At 38.8% G+C, this 26092-nt stretch overlaps 2 protein-coding genes across 4 annotated transcripts in view; one reads left to right on the forward strand and one right to left on the reverse strand.

Annotated features, from left to right (window-relative positions):
- The first annotated feature begins 2435 nt into the window (after positions 1 to 2435).
- LOC119725172 (programmed cell death protein 2-like) lies at positions 2436 to 9022 on the forward strand. Its single transcript, XM_038196533.1, has 6 exons — positions 2436 to 2525; positions 2928 to 3088; positions 6309 to 7094; positions 7230 to 7340; positions 7797 to 7945; positions 8187 to 9022. Exons 1-6 carry the CDS (start codon positions 2436 to 2438, stop codon positions 8345 to 8347), a joined length of 1458 nt encoding a protein of 485 aa, XP_038052461.1. The 3' UTR covers positions 8348 to 9022.
- The window catches only part of LOC119724824, a 30727-nt gene continuing 13538 nt past the window's right edge, over positions 8904 to 26092 (reverse strand). Inside the window, exons 3-23 of one of the 3 annotated variants that reach the window (XM_038196066.1) lie at positions 23983 to 24104; positions 23558 to 23703; positions 22786 to 22991; positions 22323 to 22493; positions 21727 to 21867; positions 21353 to 21487; positions 20757 to 20898; positions 19998 to 20158; positions 19645 to 19837; positions 19036 to 19234; positions 18720 to 18884; positions 17340 to 18418; positions 16986 to 17164; positions 16403 to 16570; positions 16168 to 16293; positions 15940 to 16074; positions 15476 to 15675; positions 14900 to 15033; positions 14187 to 14327; positions 13636 to 13774; positions 11658 to 11776 (exon numbers count right to left, since the gene is read on the reverse strand). In XM_038196066.1, coding sequence (XP_038051994.1) covers positions 13644 to 13774; positions 14187 to 14327; positions 14900 to 15033; positions 15476 to 15675; positions 15940 to 16074; positions 16168 to 16293; positions 16403 to 16570; positions 16986 to 17164; positions 17340 to 18418; positions 18720 to 18884; positions 19036 to 19234; positions 19645 to 19837; positions 19998 to 20158; positions 20757 to 20898; positions 21353 to 21487; positions 21727 to 21867; positions 22323 to 22493; positions 22786 to 22991; positions 23558 to 23703; positions 23983 to 24104 — 4074 coding nt within the window. In that variant the 3' untranslated portion in view covers positions 11658 to 11776; positions 13636 to 13643. Of the gene's footprint in view, positions 11777 to 13635; positions 13775 to 14186; positions 14328 to 14899; positions 15034 to 15475; positions 15676 to 15939; positions 16075 to 16167; positions 16294 to 16402; positions 16571 to 16985; positions 17165 to 17339; positions 18419 to 18719; positions 18885 to 19035; positions 19235 to 19644; positions 19838 to 19997; positions 20159 to 20756; positions 20899 to 21352; positions 21488 to 21726; positions 21868 to 22322; positions 22494 to 22785; positions 22992 to 23557; positions 23704 to 23982; positions 24105 to 26092 lie in introns of all 3 variants that reach the window. The other 2 variants (XM_038196064.1, XM_038196067.1) reach the window with 2 other exon arrangements.

Here is a 26092-nt window from a genome sequence, read left to right on the forward strand (position 1 = left end):
AGGATGACTGTAACTGTTCAGAAAACATAGTGGTATTATATTATATCTTCATCAATCACGTATGTTCTTACATTAATTAAAGTTTCCAAATTTTATCTCTTCAAATAAAATGTAACACAACTTTTGCGCTTTAAGTACTGCGAACGGTTTGGAAATAAGAGGGGGTTTCCCTTAGGTTTTCCCTGATGATAAAGTCATGTTTCTCCTCATCAAAGATCCGCCCACTATAATTTGCGTCTCGCAGGACCTTCGTCAGCCAATCACAACAGAGTTTTGCACAAGGACCCGCCCATCATACATATTTATTGATATTGATGTCAAATAATGATTAATTTTTCAACTAAACTACCCAACAATTAATATCCAGTGCTCTATGTGATTTTTTTCCGGATCCAGTTTTAATTACTTGATGCGGCCATGATGTGACTAGACTGGAAACAAGGTTCAAAGTTGCAGTTGAACAACTTTGAAAGGCTAGGTGACCATTAATTGTTATTACGATAATCTGTTTTTAATCATTAAAAAAGACGACAAACTTTCAGTCATTCAACTTGATGTTTATTCAGTGGTGGTAATTCACTATGTATAACTTTTTTAAGGCAGTAGGTCACTGATTACCATCAGTGTCATTGTCATTGTAATTTAGGGAATTCCCCGCGATTTCACCCCCGCCAGGGATTTCCTTGAACGCGTTACGTAAACCCAATGTTATATTCAGCTCTATGGTTATTTAGCCCGACTGCGTCTGGCCGTACAGTACTATCGCAAGCTCTGTAGTACGGCCAGACGCCCGATGCTTCCACAGAGACTGAATTTTTTGGGCCGCCGATGTAGCGATATTGCTACATCTTTCGATCGCGATTATCTTTTCATCCAGGACACAAATTTCCAAAGTTACGGTTCGTAGTCGTAGAGCAACTCATACCTTTTCGAAAAATCGTTGTTTGGTCTCAATATTTTCATCCATCTGGCCACAAGACGAATTTCAGTGATCAGAATCCGCAAATATCGTCCTCCATGCGATTTCCCATGCGATTTCAAAATGGCGGCCGCGCTGTAATGTATGCAATATGCAGGCGCGCCCGCGTAAACTCATGAATATGCATAAACAGTCTGTGACGTATGACCTCGTGTTTTTGGACGTGCGTGCGGCGGGGCCGTACGTCCAAAAACACGAGGTCATACGTCACAGACTGTTTATGCATATTCATGAGTTTGCGCGGGCGCGCCTGCATATTGCATACATTACAGCGCGGCCGCCATTTTGAAATCGCATGGGGGATCGCATTGGGGACGATATTTGTGGAATCTGATGACTGAAATTCGTCTTGTGGCCAGATGGATGAAAATATTGAGACCAAACAACGTTTTTTCGAAAAGGTATGAGTTGCTCTACGACTACGAACCTTAACTTTGGAAATTTGTGTACTGGATGAAAAGATAATCGCGATCGAAAGATGTAGCAAAATCGCTACATCGGCGGCCAACAAAATTCAGTCTCTGTGGAAGCATCGGGCGTCTGGCCGTACTACAGAGCTTGCGATAGTACTGTACGGCCAGACGCAGTCGGGCTATGGTTATTATGACTCATCCAACTTTTGACATGATCATGAAAATCATTAGAGGGCGCTGTTGCGCACTGCAAGCGCCGCGCCGTCGGTTGTGGACATGAAGCGGTCATACTAAACAGCGTCAACACAGCGTCAACACACTCCAAAGCGTCAACACAGCGTCAACACATCCAAAATGCATTAAAATTGACAAAAGCAGTATGTAACCCATACAGTATGGACAGAAACAAGATTTGTGCTTAAAATCAATAGGTTAAACGTCTGAAAATCGCGATTTTTAGTTCAAGAAAATTGGCTCTCCGTGCCGCTCCGAAATCGGCTGCCGAACACCCGCCATGTTGCCTCAGTGGCAGCGTGGACCATACCATTATTCCAAAGGGTGATAGCGTTGTACAATAAACCAACAGAGAGGGACGCGGCCGGGGTCGCCAGTGTTAAAAATATCTGCAAAGACCAAAACATAAACACAACTCACAAAATAATGATCTACCACTCCTCCGATCCTTAGTCCTCACACAGATCTGGTATCCCTCTGTCTAGTCTGCAGCAAGGCGCCCTCTGTTGTTTATGACAAGATAATGTCATTACCTACACACCCCTACTTGAAATGGTGTAGTCCAAGCTTTGTGCGAAGTCAAGATGGCGGACAACGGCCGTGCAAGTTAAGGTCATTTTTTTCGCGTGAAAATACGATATTTTTAACAACGAAATGGAAACTCAATCCAATGGAAATTCTCTTTTATTGTATGATTCACAATTATATGCCCTTTTTGTCAATTCAGAATGTGTTTTGGATGTGTTGACGGTGTGTTGACGCTTCTGTCATGTGTTGACGCTGTGTTGACGCTGTTTAGTGCGACCCACATGAAGCGCACATTTGTTGGAGTATGCGATGAAGAAATTCCGCTTTCTAACAGTACCACATGGCAGTTGAACAAGCTTGGTGGATACCCGGTAAGGGAGTAATTGCAGAATACCCAGCCACTCGGATATATACCCTTAAAATCTCTTGCTACGCGGTTGGAATCACTGGAAAAGTATCCATCATGTCCATCTACCAGTCTACCGTCATGACTGTGATGTGATGTGTGCAATTTTACCCCATAATTTTAGGCCTCTATCTCAGCTCCCTAGCCTAGGCTGGAATTTGGTATTTTGTTTTTTTCATTCTCTTACATTTACAACAAGTCATAATCCTCGAATATTTTGACGCGATAACGCACGCAAATTGAATGCGAGTGCGTAAAAACATATCCTTGTCATTTTTAGGGGGTCTGACGATAATATATGGAATGGGGTCCAGAACTTCACTTTTACCTGTTGAAATTTTAACCTGGTAATTTGTATTTACTACAGGACTGGATGTACTCTGATTGCAACTACCCACCATGCAATGTATGTGGTGATCCACTCTATCATGTCGCACAGATGTACTGCCCTCTAGAGGCGTCATCATACCATAGGACTCTCTACATCTTCACGTGTGTGACAAAATCCTGCATAAACAAGAAAGAAAGGTGAAAAAGAACTGAAGTTCCACAATGTCAAGATACTTGCGATGGCTCATTGCTAGTGGTGTGCATTTACGGGTAGTGCGGTAACCGGGTACCCTATTGAAGAAAAACACGGGTATCCGTCAAAGAAACCCAACCCCCAAAATAAAATCGTGGACGTTGTCTGAGGGGCTTCATAGCAGGGCATGTTTCAAAAGTCCCAAAATCATGTCGGACGGAATTTGATAGAACAAAATGTAACAATTTTTGTTTTAGAATACATTAAAATGTTATTCTGATTTCAAACAACACCAAAGATTTTAAGTAATCACACATAACATTATTTCTAAATTCCACACTTTTGTTTGTCTGTTATTACGAAATATGTGTACATGTCGGACGGAATCGATAGAAATGAGCCTCCTCAGAATTTCAGAAACAAAATCAGATTTTATCAAAACTTGAGGGATAATTTTTTTCTATGTTTTATGTCAAGAAGAGTAACAATCACTACTTATGCTGACATACAAATGTTTTCTACAACACCATGTCAAATTCAGTTAAGCTCAGTTGAAGCCACACCATGTCGGACGGAACAAATCATGTCGGACGGAATCACTATGTTGACCCCAAAACAAAGTTTGAAGAAACTTAATTTTAATGATAGTGGTCTTTAGGTAGTTGACTGTGCTTACCACCTGGGCACTTATAATGAACAAATAATCAAGCTTCTTACAATTGTGTGAGAAAGATTATTAAAAATCCGTCCGACATGCTTCATTCCGTCCGACATGATTTTCAGCACATCAGTTAAACATCCTCTGTACAAACATGAATAACTGCAATCTTCAGACAGGTTTCTTAGCTGACAAATATTATCCACTTCAGGTCCATGTACAATGTCTAAATATTCTGACAAAATGCATTCAGAATATTACTACTGGTGGTTTAAAATATCTAATTTATACAGGAACAATTGCCAATATTCGCGCAATTTTCCACTTGGGCACTCACAAAAGGCCAGCTAAAAAAGGACCCTCGTTTATATGAAAAGGGCACTCTTTGAAAAATATTGGGGGTGGGGGGCAGGCGCGGATTCGGGGGGGGGGGGGGGGGGTGGTTTGGGGGTAAAAACAAAACCCAGCTCTGTAAAAAGAAATTGTTTTCCCATAGAAATTCACAAAAAAACATGTGAAACACCCCCCCCCCATTTTTTTTTTTTACTGGCAATAATGTTAGCCTTCAAATGCACAAAATACGGACAGAGCCAGCTTGGTGAGGGGGCATACATGTACCAGTATGTACACCATTTCGTGATATTGTTAATAATTGTCAGATTGAACTGCCCCCCCCCCCCCCCCCCTTGAAAGTAAGAGAGAACAAAAACCCTGTCTACATTTCAGATCTTTTTGCTCAGGGCGAAAATTCCTGGATCCGCCCCTGGGGGGGGGGGGGGGGATAACCACTAGTGAAGAAAGGCAAATAATGGCAGTCATTATACAATATTGGGGGGGGGGCCTACACAGCTTCACTTTGGCACACTTTGTTTTTGTGTGTTCTATCCTTAAATTTCACAAGTTCATTTCTCCTTGTTTTTTTTTCATGTGTAATTGCTCCCTAAACTTGCTGCCTTCCGCTCTCTTTCTTTGGCATGGTGCTCTTCTGGATGCATTGATGCTCTGTATATGTATAGCATTATACAGCTATCCGGTAACAGCATTGTTTCACTGCTCTGACACATAATAATGATAATTTCCAAATTATTAAGTTCATGTAACACAATAGACATGTTTGGTTTATTAATATTTAGATAAAAAACTTTTACTATATGCCAGTATAGGTGAGTGTTACACACACATACCGGTACATGTACTTGCCAAATTACCTGGATACAGTTTAAATTCCCTCACCTACATGTACGGTACATTGTAATAATGTCTACCGAAGCGCACTATCTCTTAACACAAATATGTAAAAGCCATCATCAGTCCAAAATGTACATGATTATGATGAATGTACATAATTGCACAGTTTAATTCCCATGAATCTAGAAGGTTGCATGTAATTTGTGTTTTTGTAATTATTGGAAACACCCAGGTGTGTGACTGGTCAGTAGGCTGCCAAACAAGTCAGCCTGTTCAACTTGGGCTAAATTTGGATTTGCGCATGTCGGACGGAATCTTACTGTCCTGTGTAGGCTTTGCTTTGATGGTACTGAAATGAGCAAAGAACAATATCAACTTGGTAAAAGTTCTTTATCCCCTACTTTATGTTTATTAATTAACAACTATTAATATCAGTTCCCCGAGGCACAACTATCTAGGAATGTAAAGTCCATTTCCGTCCGACATATGCCATTCCGTCCGACATGCATGTCGGACGGAAAGCACTTTTATTCACTTTATCTCGAAGGGTGACAAGGTGAAACATAAAACTTTTTGTTGGTGTTAATACTGAGTCTATTCATTGATACTTGACAGTATTTGCCTTTTTATTAAAACAAGTAAATTAAAAAAAAAAAACATTTTAACAACCTTAAGCATGTCGGACGGAAATCTTGACAACAAAAATCATCATTTGAAATGAAATACCAAGATTTACAGCAGCAGCAATAATGATGAAATGGATAATGACTGAAGACAATCTAAGTTATTGTTTTTGTGGAAAAGATAGAATTCAAGGCATTTGTACTTATTATGAGAAGAGTTTTCTTTAAATGCAAAAAATTCCGTCCGACATGAATTGATTTCACTGGCCACACTATTAAAGCAACTTTTCACTGAGATAAGTATGTAAATTAAAAAAAAATTATTCAAAATAGTAAAATTAGGTTCATCTGCTTTAAAAATAAGGATTTGTAAATCTTGTTTAGGGCTTTTTAATTTTTTACCTCTATGATGACCACTTTTGAAACATGCCCAGCAATACAGTGTCAACTGCAACTTTTGAGAGAATAATCTGTAAATGTACAGAAAATTACATCTGTTGTGATTTTCTTTGTAGCTAGTTTTGTTTTTAATGGTGAAAGTTCCCCAAAGTGACATTTAAACCTTTCCTTGGTATTGTTTTCAAAGTCACTAAGTAATTTGTGAAGAAGATTGTGGGTACTGAATCCTATAATCTGGAACCAGTTCCTGACGTCAGCGGTCAGGTACTTGGGTATCTGCTTCTGATGCACACCGCCACGCATTGATGAGTGTTACGTTATAAATGCATATAATGTGGTTATTTTTTTAATTTTCAGTTGGAGGGTCTTTCGCAGTCAACTCCTTCTTTCACACATTGCAAGTTCCAAACAAGTCACTAAAAAGAGTCCAAAAGTGGTCGCTATGGTGATGGATGAGTGGTGTGAGGATGCAGATGACTGGGGCAGTGAACCAGAAGAGGAAATTCACAACGAGCACGTCAAGTCATCAGCATCAAATGACGCTCAAGACAAAGGGGGTACCAAACCATCAATACGATGTCATCCATCAGGTGATGCGGTTGCTATGGCAATGGATGAGTGGTGTGAGGATGCAGATGACTGGGGCAGCAAATCAAAGAAGGAAAGTCACAATGAGCAAATCATACCATCCGCATCAAATGGCGCTCACGACAGAGGGGGTGCCAAACCATCACTAGAATGTCATCCATCAGGTGATGCAGTTCCTATGGTGACCCGACTTTTACAGGATTCTACATCCAATGATGAAATTCTGACTAGGGCAACTGCAAAGCTTGCAGGCCAAGATTTAGATGAGGACACAGTGAAAGAACAATCGGAAGATGTTGATCCAAGTGATGCTATGACAAGACTTTCAATCAGTACTCCAAGTACACAACAAACTTCAAAAGATTCGAACTCAGTTTTGTCTAGATCCAGGCATCACGCATTCACAGGCTACTTTGTGAATGTCTTTGATGAGCCGTCTCCATGCACATCAGTTACTGAATTGACCAATCATGAGAGAGAGTTAATTGCTGACTACCAGCAGAGGGAGGGAGTGGACTTGTTGGAATGGCAGGAGGAACACCTACAAATGATGAGGTAAGTTTTGATTGTTAAACATGAAATCGTCTATCACGAGCCACTGTGGCCCATCAGGCTGGTGTACAGGACTTGACATATGCACATTACTCAGAGTCGATGTGTATTGTTTGATTTTTCATTTATTTTCCCCAGCAAAGTCTCATCTTGTGAGGAAAGTTACGAGAAGACATCAGCAAAACACGGAGACAAAGTCTTCCAGAGATTTGCAAAGAGGCTTCAGCTTTGTCCAGAGCAATGCATACGGTATGTCAATACTTGGTGTGCTTTCCACCAAATGTAAATTGCAGTCTCAATGAAGGAAAGTCTTTTGCTTGTACATTGTACATGTACATGCTATATTACAGTATACAAATAATGAAAATTATGAGTGCAGTGGTAAGAATAATTTCATTGAGTGACAGATGGAATGTTCTCCGCTGAGCAGAATGGAACATTCGTCATCTGATTGGTCAGAGCCACCAATCGTGTGACCATGCAATGGAACTTGTGTTTACTGTTGAATCGAACTTATATTTTTTTCGGTGTAGCCAGGCCATGGGTTGGGACAAAGTATTCAATGACATGTGATCAAGAACCCACCAATCAGATGACAGGGATAATATATTTCAAATGGCAAGTTGAGCTTGGATAATGGTTTTAGATTTCTTGAAAAAATAGTGGAAGGCTCACACATGATGTATGATTATTTGTGATGTATAGATACAGCTGGAATGGGACTCCATTGTACCTGACATCACCAAGCGAGGGCACTCTTATCCCATCTTGTCCGCATTGTGGAAGCCAACGAGTCTTTGAGGTGCAGTTAATGCCTCAACTCATCAACGCACTGCATGATGCAGATCAGCCAGGTGCTTATGCTACCTTCGTTGTCTTACATCATGGAAATCAAAAAAATGATTCGAGAAAATTGAAATTATTTTAGTGCAATTACAAATTTGTATACAATGTTTATCATGGAGGACACTTTGGCAGATAAGTTAATAACTTTAAGCAAGTCTTGTCATAATTTTTGTATTTCGGGGGTTTCATTTCATTCACTGTATATATTTACCATTAATATGGTAAAGTATGTGTTGTTCCTAACTCCAGGTATTCAGATTGAGTTTGGAGTTGTGATTATCTACACCTGCAAAGCAAACTGTTGGGATGATCCCTGTCAGCCTGGTCAACTCAACCTGAGAGAAGAATATGTAGAATTCCAAGTTGATCCCGATAGCACACTGATTGCAAAGTCCAAATTTGAATATTGAATAATGCTCTTTTTGCCAAATTTTGTTCTTATGAAAAGAAATACATGTATATAAAAGAACATTTCGACCAAAATTTGGGGTAAGAAAATAGAAAATGTTTTGGGGAGTCCAATATAAAAAAAATGTTGCCTAAATCTTCAACCATTTTTTGGAGAGTGAATACTGATTGATGCACCTCTGGCCTCCAAGGGAATTTCTGCATTGTTTGGAGAACACATTAATTTTAACAAAATTTTATTTGAAATGTAATGTTAACCCCTGGCTGTTTTTTTAATTAAATTTTTGCCGCAAAATGAAATGTTTTGAAACTTGCAGGGAAGATGCCTAAAGGAACAAACATTCCAAAATATAAATTTTTCTATCCACAAATTGACAGCTTCCCCCAAATCTTCTAAATTTTGGGAGTGTAGGTATTAATTGATGCTCCTTTCCCAAGGCAATTCCTGTATTGTTTGGGGTAAAGACAAATGTTGGCACATTTTATTACAAATGTGAGGTTAACCCCTTGCATTTTTTTTATCAACAAAGTTGGCAATAAAAATGTACAATCGAGACATGCTGTCATCAATTTTTAACTCCAACTCGGCATCATTTACAGGAATTGTAACCTTTAAGTGACATATTACAAACAATTTAAAATGTATTGAATAAACCAAACATTGAGGAAATACTTCATTTAATGTTGCAAGTGAGAGGTCTGTTGTGTTGCTGTACTGAACCAATTGTGCCGTAGTAAAATAAATAATTCTAAAATAATCTTAAAATTATTATATTCAACTAAGTCTGGACACGTGTAAGGAGTGTCATTGCTTGAGATTATTGAAGGAAGTTGTTCGTAATGATAGTTGTTAGTTTCAAACTTTTATGCAATCCACACTGCAACAAATGAGACATTACTACAATGCTGGCAATGTTGCTGATGCTGATGGTCCAAGTGCAGATATTGAACAGAAATATCCCTTCGCTTCCATTCCATACAAACCATGGTAACCAATAAAGTAATTATGAATCAAAACCCAAAATGTTAAAAAGCTGCAAATGCACGCAGATTTTTCCACATCACCACACCTTCATGTAATTGAATTTTTTTTTTTTTGGTACAAATTTCTTGAAGTATATTACCGAAAGGCCCATGAAATGTTATTTTTTAATGCTATTTTTATAAATGCACTTTTTTGTTGCATTTAACATTATTTTCAATTTTCATTTTGCCATTTTCGAGGGTAGTTTGGTTTATGCACAAAAAGTTGGCAGAATTTTGGATATTTTGCTGTCGTAAACTTTCTTTTCTTTAAGTAATTTGTTGTGTCGATTCATGGCAGTAAGCCAATGAGCAAACTTTTCTCACAAATGTTTTCAATGAGTACATTTTTGGGTTCACAATTCAACAGAAAAAACATCCAATATGAATAGTGCTTTGGTGAAATGACATCACAGCAAGAGCGCCCTCAGTTGTCTGGAAAAGCATGGAGAAATTTAAATGTTTAAGGAAGAGCACTTTCAGTAAAATTAACCAAAAAGGGATGTCAATTAGTTTTCATACACTTAAAAGAGGATTGGGAATTAGCACAAAATAAATTCCTTGGAAATATTCACTCTTGAAGTTCATCCTACACCTTGCATTGTTTGGATCCACACACAAATATGAATAAAGTCACATTGGTTGACCAATATATTACACAATCTTGTTTCTTAGTGGTGGGGTCACACACAAACTCAACACTCAAAATTCACAAGTAGTTCCAAAGTCTACTAACAAAATATTCTCCCAAAATCGTTTTACGGAGCAACCTTCATGTTAAGTATTTTCCTTCAATTAGGAGAAATTCGATTTAGTTATTTTATTGTTATCTTTGATGAGGGTTGTCCATTTCAGTTAATAAATGCGCAAAGGAGCCCTCAATGGTTAAGATAACATCTTGATTATTTCATCAAGAATTTGACCTGTTGCCACACAGAGAAAATTTCTCAAAATTTGATGAATTAATGTACAAATGTTCGTCATTCCACAAATAAAATGTTGATACACACAACCAGCAAATGTATGGTTTTACATACCTTACCAAGCATCATCTGTCAATACATTACTGCCTGGATAAAATATCTATGAATGAACAAATAGGCAAAGTAAATTGATACTTATCCACATAAACATCTAAAAACACGACCAAAAGATTACATAAGATATTTACATATCAATACTTTATATTCAGAATGACGTCCTGTGCAAAAAGTGTTCTTGAAATCTCTGTACAATAAATACTCTCATTAAAAAGACAAGTTCTTGCAAAGTCAAGTTTTCTTTTTAAGTTCACACCCTCAGAATAAATTAACCAAATATTTACAGAAATATTTCAAATCCTGTGAAGATTAAGGGACGACAGCTTTGTCTGACCCACAAAAAAAGCTCACCTTTGGCACACAAACACACACTTTTATGTACAAGAACGGTGCTATTCAAATACACACTTGAAATATATGCGTACTTCAAAATATAATTTCATTAACTTAACATCTTGTTTCAATTTTGTTTAGCTTTGGTTTTTAAGATATAATGCTTTTAAATGGTTACTCATTACTATGTGCCACAAATCATGGAATATGTTCATTGCCTTTTAAAATGAACAGAAAGACACCCTATAACAAAAAAATCCTTCTAAAACTTATCTTGCCAACAAAATAGGGAATGACCAACAGTAGGAATTGTTTCATAGTCATAAGGTCAATTGATAAGCTTCATCCAACAGCATTTTATAGAAAAGTTGTCAACAAATAATTTAAATAAATTGGACAAAGAGGTATTGTAAATGTTACCTTATTACACACAAAATGTTTCCTTTTTAAAAACAGGAAAAGAGACCTTTTTCAGTCAATGTTTTAAGTCACAGCACACTGGGATTTGAAATCCCTAAAAATCGTATTTAAACCTTAAGAAAATAAATCAGAAAAATTTCAAATTGTCCATAACTTACATGTATATGGACTCTGAATAAATAAACAAATTGTGTTTTCACGATTGTCTTTGTCCCCTCTGCATGTTTTCTAAACCTTGTCGTATGAATTTCAAGAAAATTCACACACGAAACCACCCTATGAAAGTTACAATGCTGTCTTGTTTTGGCTCTTTTTGTCAAGACAACTTTGTGTCATGACTATTTTCATTTTCCTGTTATGATTCACCTGGCATTTCAACAGCTCACTAGCATTAGTATTACATGAATATGAAATATCTGGCTCTTCCTCTGCCAGTCTAGGGGACCAATACATTGCAACACTCCTCTACAGTAGTCTCTTAATCTCCTTAGTCTGCTACACCCAGGCATTTCAACAGCTCACTGCTTAACATGATGTCACGATCAGAATCATTCTCTTCTTCCTCCAGGGGGGCATCACAATCTTCGAAGCTGCCGGAAGTTGCACTCCTACGACCTGTAGAAACAATAAGAACCAAGAAAGAAACTATATTGAAAAAAAAGGAAGATATGACATGTATGAAACAATCTCAGTTTTGTGTGGACAATGAAAAGCAAAGATTGCTCTTGATCGGGAATGTGAGTGCAACTTTGATACCATACAATGCATAGTAAGATTGCACAAGAAACCTGGGTTTGGTGAAAACAAGACTTCTTACACTGATTACAAATAAAGCTGAATCCATCTTGGCAGGCATTGTCTCATTTGTGTCAACAGAGGGCACTTTACCATGTGACTCAATATACTCCATGATAAATATTTAGTGATGCTTTCAACCAAGTGAAGAACTTTACCCACCAGCTTTTCAGGTTGGATAGGTCATGAAAAAATACAAAATAAAAGCGCAAAGAGAGGGAAAAGTAAAAAAAAAAATATTAAAGTAGAAACAGTCATGAAATCCACTGAACAAACGTGTGGTTAGAGGAAGCAAAACTCAGACAAGAAGATATTAACAATGGCATACTGTTAAAAGGTTTCAAACCAGTTAAATACCAAAAACACTTTAAAAAACCACCCTAACATTTCACATCAACTACACTGTTCTTTGTTCTAGTGCAATTACGTCAAACAAATTAAGAGTTATTTCCAAAATGCGATATACGGCATTTTGTTCCCGTTTAGAATCCTGCTCTCTCCTGGCTGCCCAAAAGCAATTTTGACAATTGTTATATACTTAGACACAACTTCCGAATAAGGCGAAAAATGAGGTTTAGAGACACATTTTCAAATGGATATGTCGCGCTTTAGAAAGAAACTCTTCAAACGAAACCGTTAAAAGTACTTCTCATCGGCTGCAAATTAGTTAGTTATATGAATATACCTACAGGATAGGTGACACATGCATACGGGTATTTTACAATGCTGACCGTTAAATGTGTCCAATTCCACCAGTAGTCACAATGAAAGGGAATGATTATTTGCTCAGTGTGTACATGTATCTTAACCAATCAAGGCATCATGGGTTGTGCCGTACAGCATATGTAGATGTATGGTGGTCTGAATCACACGGAAACTGCAGGTATTAAGGGTGGTGTCCCTATATCCCATGAATGAATTTCTACACCAAGGATTTTGTTTTGAAATGTTGAAATGGTGCAGGTGGTTGCATGTTAAAGGGCAAATCCAGCGTAACGTAATGTCTGTGACAGAGCCTTTAAATGCTTGGGGAATAAACCTGAAAATGTATTGTTCACATCTTATACATCCATCATCTAGTCATGGTCAAGGAGATTACAGACTAGGAGTTTTGAATCATTTCTGTGAATCATTAATTAGATATCACGGTTACTTGGCTCTTTCACAGACATTACACTAGCGCTGGAATTGCCCATAAGCATCAGCAATATGTGCATTGTCATAAAGCAGGTGAAATTGCAAAGACAGGAAATTGGAAAAAGTGAATTTTGTGGAGATGACAAAAGCTTGAACTGTCAAAATATGATAATCTTTGGACTGGTGAGAAGCAATGTTAGAATTTGCAACAGTGATAAGTCGTTTGAACACTGCAAGAAAAGTGCAACTAAAGCATTAGTAAGAAATGAGCAGGACGGTGTTGAACTCAATATGTCTTCACCGCACCATCATCTTTTAATACTCAAAGTATAAAAAAGGTATATCAAGGTTTTGTTGGTTTTCATAATTCAGAACATCTTGAAGGGCACTCTAAGATGTTGGACCTTGTCTGTGGTAAGTTACTATCATACATTGAACCACTGTGAACTGCAATTCATGGTTTGTGGTTCACATCCAAACCAAACAGTGAGAACACTTTGAATTCAACACACTTCCTATATTATGCTGACATCTCTACCTACACCTGTATTCACATTGATAGAGAGAGTTGTCTCTCATATTCATCTTGTAGCTGTGAGACAATCTCAGACTCGTCATCAGGGTCGCTGCACTCTCGGTCAGATGGCGGAGGGGAGGAGTCATAAATCTCCCTCGAGACGTCTTGTTTTATTAAGAATATTTACGTTTAAAGCAGCGTGAAGAAAAAAGAAAAAGACAAAAGAGAGCCCTCAATGTTAGAATGCGATTTACTTCATTTCTTATACAGCAATAGCAAATGAAATTATGTGTCTGTGCTGCATGGCAGATTAACAGTGTCAGCTTTTATTTAACAAGAATGCTTGAAAGTTTGGCATGTTGAAACAGGCTTAAAACTTTTATTTTTTAATTAATCTGCATTATGTTAACACTAGTTCAAGCCTGATCATGAAAGTTATTATGAGATATAAACCTGGAGCTTTGCAGTAGTACCATATGTTTCTTCTTAGTTGTGTGACTCAAGCAATCGTGATGTTTTGTCCAGTGTGTTCTGTTTGACTGTTGTAACACCCAGCTATATTTTATTGAGACGTACCTTCTGGTGGTAACACGCTTTCCCACGAATACTTGGACATATCAATTGGCTGCGTTATCCAGTGATGATTCTGCATATCACGCAGCGTACATCGCCATTCCGGTTCCGGGTGGAGTAACCATGCTATCAGCTGCATCAAATCTGGAAATCAGTGAAAAACAATCTCAAAGCATACAAAGATACACAAGTGTGTGTAGTTTACAGATTGTATTTAAAAAAAACCCCTCACACTTAACCCAGTAAATCCACTGGCTGAGATCTAGTCACTTGGTGAAATAAGTCTTTGCTTAATGTCTGAAGTGCATGATTTAAAAAGTATGTTAGTGATTTTTGACCCTTTTTATATCTCCTGAGTAGGGGTGTGTATCGGAACTGGGTACCAGAGTACCCAACCACTGATGTCAGGAACCGGTTCCAGATAATGGAATCCGGTACCCGTAACCAACTTTACAAATTACTGAGTAAAACTCCTCAGACAATGAAACAGACATTTTTGAATGTCATTTGTGGGGAATTTTCAAAATAAAAACGGGCGGCTCAACGTCCCCCATGATGGATATAGAGAATGATGATAACCTCTGTGATTGATTTGTGTTGCTTCAATTTATTGCCACAATCCTGAATATGGGATGTTACTACGATAGTTGTACACAAAGTCTGGTGGCCCTAGCCTGATTCAATTTAAAAAAAAAACCAACGCAAATCTGTCTCACCATTGGAAACTCCAAAGGGAGGCTTGAGGATGGACTGTATGATCTCCTCCGCATCGTAGAATGGATTCTCCTGGAATATGAGTGTGTACAAGGTGACTCCAATGGCCCACATCTCCAACTCAGGACCTTTGTACCTGTAATGGAATCAAAGATACCACTGTAAACTGGCTGCTGTATTGACAGGGACCAAATGAGAAGGGACTACAGAAAAGGGAACATTTTGTGTCCTGTCTCGTGACAAAAGGCAAACACCTTTTATTTATAGAGAACACTAAACTTGTGTATTTGTGATTAGCATTGATGACATTAACCGACTCACGCGATCATATCAAATCCAAGCACAAGACTTATTCCACATATATCAAAACTGTTCCTGAAAATTTAATCATATTCCGTGCTAAAACATTAACAGTTGCAATTAATTGAAAACTAAAACATTAACAGTTGCAATTAATTAAGGGACCATTCATTCCTGTTTATACTCTCAAATTCCATCGGACAATCTCCTAACTGACCAAGAATGCAGGCATCTTGCTTGTTTTCCTTAATGATGTACAGTGTAGATGCAGGACTTACTTGTTGCCCAGCAGCACCTCAGGGGAGCAATACTCCAGCGTCCCACAGAACGTACCAAACAGTTTGCCTGGCGCCATGTAAGCCGCGGAACCAAAGTCAATCAGTTTGATGTGGAATCGCTCATCTATGATTAAATTCTCATCTTTGATGTCTCGATGCAGAATATTCTTGTCATGGAGAAAGGCAACAGCAGAAACAACCTGCGAGGAATGAGGAATGGAGTTACTGAAATTGTCACCTGCTACATGTATTACTGTCATTTGACTGGCACTGTGGCGTTATGGCTAAGAAAGTTAAAGTTATTGGTGTTAGAGTTATGAATTGCCGAGGGAATTGCTTGATTTCTGAAATTACAGGTTTTAAAAGTGCTTGATCGATAAACGTATTCACAGTTATTGTTGTAAGTTAATGTTTTTATGACATGTGATTGGTTCATTGGCTAGAAATATTGAACAATGACATACCTGTCTGAACATGTAGCTAGCCAGAGCCTCGTCCAGAATAGGCTGACGATCGATGAACTCAAATAGATCGATACCCGAACCATGTTTCTCCATGATCATCTGGAAGAAGTCTTCATTCTCTGTGAAGTCGAGGACCTGGACACAGATTCAAAGAAATGTTATCATGGATTACTGCCTTAATATGATGCTATTTCATGGATTAGTCAAAACTATTAGCATGTATCTTACCTTGACAATGTTTGGATGATTGAATCGGAGTAGCATAGCAACCTCCAATGGAACTCGACCGAACTCTTCATCAGTCACCCAATTCTCCTTCAGAATCTTGGCTTTGCGGATAAACTTGACAATCACCTGAAAATATAGTTGTAAAACCGTGGAGAAATTAACTAGGATTTAACAGCTTGAAAATTATTGAATTATTTTGGTAATTAGTGATTTAGGAAATTCCATAGCAACCTACCAATGTTCCATCTTGCTTTCTGGTGGCCATTTTGACGAAGCCAAATGCTCCTTTACCGATGGATAGTAACGTTGTGTATTTCTCTTCATAAGGACCTCTGCTGAGACTGATGTCTTCATCTTCTGAACACGAGGATGTGCTCTGATTAGTGGCTTTGGCTGCAACTACCTGAGTGCCATAACAACAAAACCAAAATACTCTAAATTTTATTCAGATTTTGCCTTCAAAGATTTCTTAATCAAAAGTTAACATTGAGACCAGTAGCTCTACACAAGTTGCCTCTTTTGTTCACGACAACACTTTGTATTTTAAGTGCCAGCTCTTCAAAGATGGTACAACCCCCTCCTCTCCGACCCCTCTGATTCTAAAAAATATTTCAAACAATGAATAAAACTGCTGCAAACTGCTTACTGACTGGATTGATCTGAAATATACAAACCAAAAAATTAAGAGGGCTTGGTGTTTCGATATTAACGAAATCTGCTTCAAAGGCAGAAATGAAAAATAGGTTCACTGTTTTTTAGAAGAATTCCCCAGCTTTGCTCCCTTAACCCAAAACTTGGATAGCCTTCTGGTCTCATACCTCTCCAAGGCTGAGTGCGCTGATGGATGCATTGAAGGTGCTACTAAAACTGGATGCTAGTGTCAGGTTGGATGTACAACGGCCTCCTTCTCCAGGATCCGAGGGATCACGAGATATCCACATACAGTAAAGGGTGCGATTGTCGTCTAGCTCTACACACTTGATTTGGAAAATAATACCTACACACACAAAAAAATCACACAAATTTAAAGTTTATTACGAAGTTGAAAATTATCAAATTCTAGCCTCCTTTTTTGGTTGCCTGTGCCAATAGATAACAAAAGAGCCAGGTAACATACGCCGATTCATTTCAGTATGTAACAATGAAAAAATAAGCTTTGCACGTTCACTTACCAAGATAAGAACCATCTCTGTGCTTGCATTGACCTGTAAAACTTCCCTCAGGTATCGGAGGTAGCGACGTCTGCCTCATGTACTTATCACCTGGAGTTGATGTCGCTAGACCCAATGCTCTCTCGATACTCTCCTGGTACGGCAGTCTCGCTGGTGTTCTATCTGACTGAATGTTGCTGTTGTTTATGTTTACATTGTTGTTGTTGACAGGATTGACTGATTCTTCTTCAGTGAAGCTCCACGCTTCCTTGGGCACTCCCGGCGGTGTGGAGTCCACCCTGTTCCCAAGTGTCCTTTTATCGGAGCTTATCTCTGAATGTCCTTCATCAAAACTGACACTTTTCTCTAAGAGTTTGGAGCTGATTTTCGGTTTGGATTGCCCTCCTGAGGAACCTGTGCTTACTCGCCTAGCTGTTAAAACCTCTTCCTCACTATGAATTGATGAACCATCATCGCATCGTGATGGACTCTGAGGATCTGAGTCTGATAATGAGTCAACACTCCTCCTTGCTAAGTTCCTTAATGGAGGCACAACTGTACTTGCATTTTCTTCTGGCACCTTTTCCTGATCTTGAAGTCGTTTGTCATCAGGAATTTGGTTGTCAGTGATGCAGTCTGGGGTTTTCTTGGTATTTTCAGTACTTTCTTCAGAGCTTTGTTTAGTATCTGCCTCAATGGTTGCAGGGGTGCTAGCATCTTCTTTTCTTTGAGTAGCCCCTCTTGACTCTCCACCATCACTCTCAGGTTGTTTCTCCTCATCTGCTTCTTCTTTGTTCTTCAACTCATCTTCATCTGCCTCATCCCATGCTGTCACTCGCAACCTTTCCTCTGAGAGAATGTGCTCTCGTAGCTTCTGTGCTGTGAGATTGCAGACCCTCTGCGTTGTCAAGTCGGAGTTTGCGTTCCTTTTCTTAAAGAAGTCTTCGCCTACGAGGATGTCTTCACTGATGCTGCCTCGTTCCGAAGACTCAAATCCAAGGGAGGAGATATCGCTGAGACCGTCAGGAGTTCCACTGAAATTTACTTCCATACTAGCGTGGCTACTGCCAGGGGGTGACACTCCTAAAAACCTGTGAGGACTGTAAACATACATTGTATTCATTGGTTTTACACAGATGTCAGCTATGCCGTGGTATTTTTATGTTATTTCTTTTGCACAAACAGATATCAAAGGCAAGAGAATGAACAACTTGTGAACCTTTTGACATATATCTTTTGGCCATCTCCGATACTGAATGCAAAACATGAAGATAAACTGACACTTTACCAACATTCTACACCAAGGTTCTGCCGACACCACATTAAAAACAGTTTTTTTTCCATTATACTCCTATTTTACACAGACACAAAAATATTAGCCTAATTGAATTACTTCCTAACCTTTGGTTACTGTCATCTGACTCGCATTCTTCAATCACTGTAGGGACATTCTCAAGAAGCTCGTTAGTGGAAGCACTCTCAGATCGATGGATGTCCTTAAGACTCATCCCGTCAATAGTCTTGAAGATCCTGTCTGCTTCATTGATGAGATCAGCTGTTGATGGTCTGAGGAAAAAAGACAAATTAATCGTGCATGTTATTGTCTGATTCTTCTATCAAGGAGTTTCAAGATGGGGGGGGGGGGGGTAGTTCCTTGTAAACAAAGATCGCTCATGGTAGGAAAGGGTAACAAAAGAGTTTCAGAATATCAACGCACCTGTCTAAGACCAGATCAGGCAGTATGAGATCCCTGACGCCTCCTTTCCCTTCAGTTGACATCCTTCCTGTATCAGACTCACAGCTTTCACTCAATGATGACTTGGCTAAGTTGGTTGCATTCTCTTCTTTTGCTCGATGAGCATCCTGAAACTGAGCTGCCATGGGATTGTAGGCTGAGGAGGTCAAGGCACTTGGATCTGGTGAATCGACGAAAGAAAAATGTTCATTTCAAAGTCCTGTCCTCTAATTTTATTCATAAATTACTGCAGTATCTGTTAATAGCATAGCTTACTGAAGATGCTGAATACGCCTTGCAGTCACGATAAGGACTTCTCAGAATTTTGATCGAGAGCTACGAGCACCTTACAACCCTGAAATACTTGAATCTGTTACAAACCAACTTCTAACCATCTGAAATTTGACGCAATTTATACCAGTGTTGTAGTCAAATCCATCACATATCCGTCTGAAATCATCTAGTTATTATTCAAGTCACAAGCTTTTCAAATGTCACTGTTCATCCCCGTTATTTGTGACAGCATTTCTTTGTGCACGGAGTTGTGATGGATCTGACTACCACACTGATTGTACTGCTGAATTTCCTGACCTAAGGAGACTTGACGCAGAACATTATCTGGATGCGATTGCCAACTGTCAGGACGTATCAACGGTTCTGATGATGGACGACTAGGGTAAGGAATAAACTCATCATCCTCATCATCAAACGGTGGTAGAGGCATGGAGCCTTCATCAATCAGATCCAAATGTTCATAGAAATCTGGCATGAGACTAGTAATGTGCTGCAAGAAACAGATAGTTCAACAACGTTATAAGTCATCTCATCACAAAATTAGACATAAAAAGTTGATTGTAATAAGGGGACACCACTTAGTAGAATCTTGCAAGATGAAATTTTCTGAAAAGTGCGAGAGGATTTCTCTCTGAGGTTTCCTTACTTACCTCCCCAACCAGTTCTTGCTGTGAGTAGCCAGTCAGCATGAGCGAGAAGTTGTTGTTGACGCTATGAATGGAACCGTCTTGATGGAATGAAATCATGCCGCTGATGTTAGTGAAGACCCAGACACTGGTTTGGTAGGTCATTCCAACTGCCTTGTATTGATCTGGAAACAGAAACAAGACCTGTATGGTTAGGAACAAACACATCTAGCAGTTACAGATTTCAGTGCTTTTAGTGATCATAGAATTAACAGATGCTACGAGGAACAATGTCATAGAACACTTTATACAACACCTGAATAAATCCCATCATCTGATTGATGAGTCGTTGACCACGTGTCATTGAATTATTTGTCCCAACTCATGGCCCGGCAAGATCTAAAAACTAGAAGTTCCATTCCACGGTAAATGGAAGTTCCATTGCATGGTCACACTTTTGGCGGCCATGACCAATTAAATGATGAGGAGTTATTCAGGTGTTGTATAAAAGAAATAATGAATGTTTCACATTCCTGCAGTGAGAGAATAATTTAATTCAGTAACAGTTGGAACTATATTCCATTCCATTTGGCTTCGCTGCATGGCTTATAAAATTATTCTTACCATTGCACTCATAAACATTCATTATTTGTATACCATTCCGACTGGGACCATCCTTGGAACATCAGATGTTCCCATCCGATTCGGGATTTTGAAGAAGTTTTGCAGTGTAAAAACAAGAGTTTCAAAACTTAATTAGGTCTGCTGTACAATTGTCATCACCTTCTCCTTCTAGAAGCTTTTCCTCCGTTCCATTTTCGCCTTCTTCTGGGATAGAAGCGGGAGTCTGACTTTTGATCAGAAGACTCATGGGAAAGCTTATCCCATCCTTGGTCCGCCCAGTGATTCGTTGTTTCTTGACTTCCTAAAAGTGGAAAATGAGGAATGATTCCAGGTTAATGCAACCATTGTAATAACATCCATATAATGAATGGTTATGAGTACAACGGTAAGAATAATCTCATTCGCCACTGCACGAATAAGTAACATTTATTATTTGTTTTATAAAATGCCTGAATAAATCCTCGTAATCTGATCGATAACTTTGTACACTGGTACCATGAATCCATAGTGTTGTGTTATAGCTCAACCAATGGTTGACTGTGCAATGAAAGATCTATAACTGTGGAATGGAACTTCTTATTTTGCGGTGCAGCCGCCCCGTGCATTGGGACGAATAATGCAATGACACATGATCAACGACCCACCAATTAGACCACTGGGATTTATTCGACTGTCGTACAATGGCTTTCTTAACACCATAGAACATTGTGGTTCGGCTGTAGTTTACTATACATAGATTTGCTCAATGTTTGTACCTTTGGAAGTCTTGTACCAGAGGGAGGTAGAAGAATGGATGGAATCAACTGCTTGATGTGTAAACCAATCACGTCCGTGCTGGAGGGGTAACCATAGAGATATGCAAACTGATGGTCTGCTTCAACAACGTGACCCTAGAACATGGACAAATAAAATATGAGTTAACATTGATGATCTTGCAGCATGTTTTGAGGCAATTTATCCCCTAAGCACCTGTACTGCATTGTATTCACTGAAGAATCCATATAATCATAGAGTGCTCGGGTGGCTTCGTGCAACAGTGACTACTTCGTCAATTGCCAACAGGGCAGTTGTAAGGTAGAATAGAAACAAACTCCTGTCTTTATCAGGAAAGTTTGGGCTTAAAACAAACCTTGCTATCAAAGGAGAAGTGGGCAGAACTTCTTTCTACTGGTTCCATGACGACAAGACATCGAGGGTTGTCATCTGATGTGAGTTTCTTCATCCAAAGAGAGACGGGAATGACCAGACCGTTGCTGTCAACTGCATCAAACTGTGGAAAGAGAGTTGAATCGAAGACATTAAATATAAAAAAAATCTCAAACAGAACTGCATGATGATCTAGGTTCATCTTTACTGTTTTCATTTGAAAGAGTAATCAATACAAGGGTGAGGAAGGTGGGAGCTACACACAAACCTATAAGAAACAAATTTGAAAACAATTACAAACTTGTTTTGAAAAGTTGAACAAAGAAACTGACTGGAGCGGGGTTTGAACCTGTTCCAGTGCTCTACCAACTGAGCTATCAAGGCCTACGTTGGTAGTTCCCCAATTTGTCAATATCTTTGTTCAAGGGGAGCTAGTCAGAAGCCATGAACCAGTATATGCCGTGTGGCCAGGGATCACGTCCACAGTCACAGTCACCTGGGAAACAGCAAACGGGGATCACTCAGAGAGAATACACACTGTTAGAAACTGTTCTCCATTCTTGATTTGGATTAACTTACCACTTTGCCAGACACCATGACAACTTCCCCATTACTGTCCAGGTGTTGCTCACACAGCACCTCAGGTTGTTTGCGATCGTTGACAGATAATAAACTCGACATCTTCATGCTAACCAGTTCCTTGGCACTGTAGCAGAACAACTCACAAGCCATTTCATTGGCAACAAGGATCTAAAGAAGCATCAAATTCAGCAAGAAAAACACGATAACATTTATTTATGACATACTCATAAAATGTATGAAAACATAAAATCTCAGTAATTTTACTGTCTAGAGTACTTTGATTTTTGAATTTCTACAAATTTCTGTTCAAAAAATAGGTATTATTTCCCTCCTTATGAATGGAAAGGAAATATGAATGGAAGGCATAAGAACACTGTTGGATATATGAATATTTCTGAGTTGTATTTACTATGCTAAACATTTCCAGAGTAATTCAAAAAGACAGAAGTTTTGTTCATACCTTTGTAGTCTTTGCTTCAACTGTCAAGATAGCCTTGTTAGGATTCCGCACAGTATTAGGGAAGGACGCCCCCATTTGACCACCTCCAACAAAGTTGTAGAAGGACCATGACTGACCAAGGGACATGTTGAGTTGAGGGGTAGGGGACGGAGCAAAGCTTCCCTTGGACAGACCAGCTGAGAAGCTGAATGTATCCAAGCCATCACCTGTATGAGGAATGAACAAAATCCACTAATGCCCGGGGGTCGAAACCAATTAGGGATGGCAGGAGTCCTTATATATAAATTGTGGGGACTGTACTACTTTAAATCTTTCCTTATTTGAAGTGTAACGACAAAGAAAATTAGATTTTTAAAACAAAACTTATTTTGTCAATAATTTTCATTCACAATGATAAAGACCTTATTCACAAAGGAAGCCATTTTTGATCGCATTCCCTGAATGTATTTTATAAACTGTAAACGGTTGAATAGGATGATGCCAGGCTATCTATATGTTCCCAGCCTCACTTTCAATATATTTTTTCAAAACGTGACTTAAAACATTAGGGTATGTTGAATCACAACTTAATAATCTAATTATTCATCAGAGCAGACTGATATCCATTGGTAATTAACTGTAGGTCGTTGCTTTCAGTTCTATTTGCAAGTTCCAACATGAAGATTTTATCTTGCTTTCAAGATAGTTTAAGATTTGTCTTTTCATCCACATTTTGGAAGTTATCAATAAATAGATGCATGAAAGAAATAAGGAAGATGACTGTTAGAATAACCTTTGAACTTGTCCAGAGTACACACAGGTTCCTTGACTGAACATTCCTCCTTTTTTGGTTTGACTTCAAACGTTGCTGGCAAGGACTTGTTGAGATCCACTGAGGCATTGAGCGACTGACTTAAGCCAACTTGGGCTGCCTTCTCTCTGAGCAAAAAAACAAACACATAAACACATGGAACAAATAAGATCACTTGTCTTTGCTTGAGCTATCAACTAAACTACTTAAGCAGGTTCTGAGGCTACTCCACTTCAAAAATTGAGGGGTAAATGTACGTGGAGTGGAAGAGATCCCTGAATTCAAGAAAACTCAAGCTAACAACCTTTGCAAGGCCTGGCAGCTTGACAGATGACAGACTCGTCAGCAGGAATATGCCAGCAGGTACATGGGCTACACCTGTTCCCATACCCAGGCCAATCACTTACCTCTTTCCTGTTCGTATCCTGTCCAGGGGCGAGGGGTAAGATGGAGTACCAAACTGGTCTCCTTGCCGCATCCCTCCTCCCAGAGACTTGGACAGATTCTGACTGGCCCATGGTAGACGGCCCTACAACAAACAATGATATGAAAAAGATAGACTTTTAGAAATAGTTAGTAGTAGGTTTTTTTATGTTGATGGAAGTTGCCTCAAAGGTATGTATAGTCTTCAACATCATTGCGATTTGCCTTCAAAAGACTCAATGTACCATACATCGTAGGAACATTGGCTGGTTCTATGTTGGGCTGTCTATGATGAAACTAAATACTTGTTTGTTCTACCAGTATGTAAAGAAGCAAACATGTTTACATTATAAAGAAAAATTGATGTAACCTAACCACACTGTGGAGCATGGTGCCAGGCTCAGTGCATGGAGTGGTATAGAAATATAAAACCGCAATGGCTGTCAGATTTCAGTCGCATACATGTATATTAAACCATGAAATTAATGCAATAAGTGATGAATCTCATTAGCGGAGCGGTTTCAGTTTCATGGTCACTCTTATTTCTTAAAAGGTTTAAAGGCCCAAGGACACGAGGCAGAGTTGAGTCAATCTTTGAAATATTTTGCTTAGTCCCTACTACTCCTGCATATTGATTGGATCAGGGTTTTATACTCAGCCACTGATGTTGTATAAGGGACTTGATGCTGCTACTGTTACATCATTTACATACGAAGAATGTTTAGTTTGGTGTACGGTAAAATGTGACATGTCTACATGTAATGTTCCCTTTGTCAACCATCATCTTTCCATTTGTTTTGGTTTATTGAGCTCACTAGTCACAGATGATATGTTTTTTGACAACAGTGTCACTGCCACCTTTTCCTTCTGTAAATGCAAGACTGACTCTAGAGGGTTCTGACTTTATTTTTAGCGCAGAGCACAAATCCCAATTCTCTCTGCAAACATGCGGGAATAAAAGCTGTAAAAGGAAAATGTTCTCAAGATGTGTACATAAGAAAACGTTAAGTGTAAAAACACAATGTATTGCATTACAAGAACGGCGTAAGTACCACTCAGGTTTTCATCAGAAGAAAAATTCCATCACAAGTCAGCCACTCAGATCACTGGGTCAGATGCTAAGTGCCTACACGTGGGAGTAAATCTGATGAAATAATTCCAGCTAAACATCCAACAAATACAGGCCGAGTATTACACAAGTTTGATGAAATGACAGGTTTTAATTAGCTTCAAGTCCCAGCAGCCAAGCCCAAGCAGTCCAGTCCATGATGTGCATTTTATCTTGACTGACAGTAGGAATTTGAGCCCTCGTAAGTAAGAGATTGACTCTCCAATATCCGGACTGATGATAACTACAAGATGATCAGACTCTGGTCATCAAAAGCAGGAAGTCCAATCCAGCTGCTTCATCTTCAAACTCACGGGTGAAATCAATGATTTACAACCACACAATTTACTCCAAAAGTAATCTCAATGTAATCTGATAAACAGTTGCAAGGAGTCTGTCTTGGAGTGATATTTTAGAGGAACAAAGGATCCATTAGATCTTAAGAAGCAGGCCAAGAATGAAAAATAAAACCTCCCCCATAAGCAAGATTTTACACCAGAACTGCATTTTTACGGTAAAGCAATATTGACTGATCTCTAAAAAGATTGTCCAATAAATGAGTTGGCAGTGGGAGGCAGAAATTTAGATAGATATTTACAAAATGTAACCTGCTTAAAGGATGAGAACAACAAACCACTGTCCACTTAAAAAAGTGGCATCTGACAATAAAACGCCACAAATTTACAATTAAAACTAACATCATAGTCGTGTGTACACGTACCCATTTTTTTTTACCATGTTGAATATTCAAACCAGCAAAAAGCTATTAAAATATACGGTTGATCAAATATTCAAATATTCTGTGTATATTTGGGACAGCCCTAAACTTTCCCTTTTGTCAAAAAAAAAGAAAAAAGCCAGGTTTAATTTGTGTGTCATTGTAAGGATGTTTCATTGGTTTGTTACCCTGTGTTCACAATCCAATCCTTGTTGTAATTAATTAAACAAGTCTGAGTAGCCTGTCAAACAACTTTACCTCACTGGCT

Source organism: Patiria miniata, unplaced genomic scaffold, assembly GCF_015706575.1.
Source record: "Patiria miniata isolate m_02_andy unplaced genomic scaffold, ASM1570657v1 HiC_scaffold_18, whole genome shotgun sequence".
In the NCBI taxonomy this organism is placed as follows: domain Eukaryota; kingdom Metazoa; phylum Echinodermata; class Asteroidea; order Valvatida; family Asterinidae; genus Patiria; species Patiria miniata.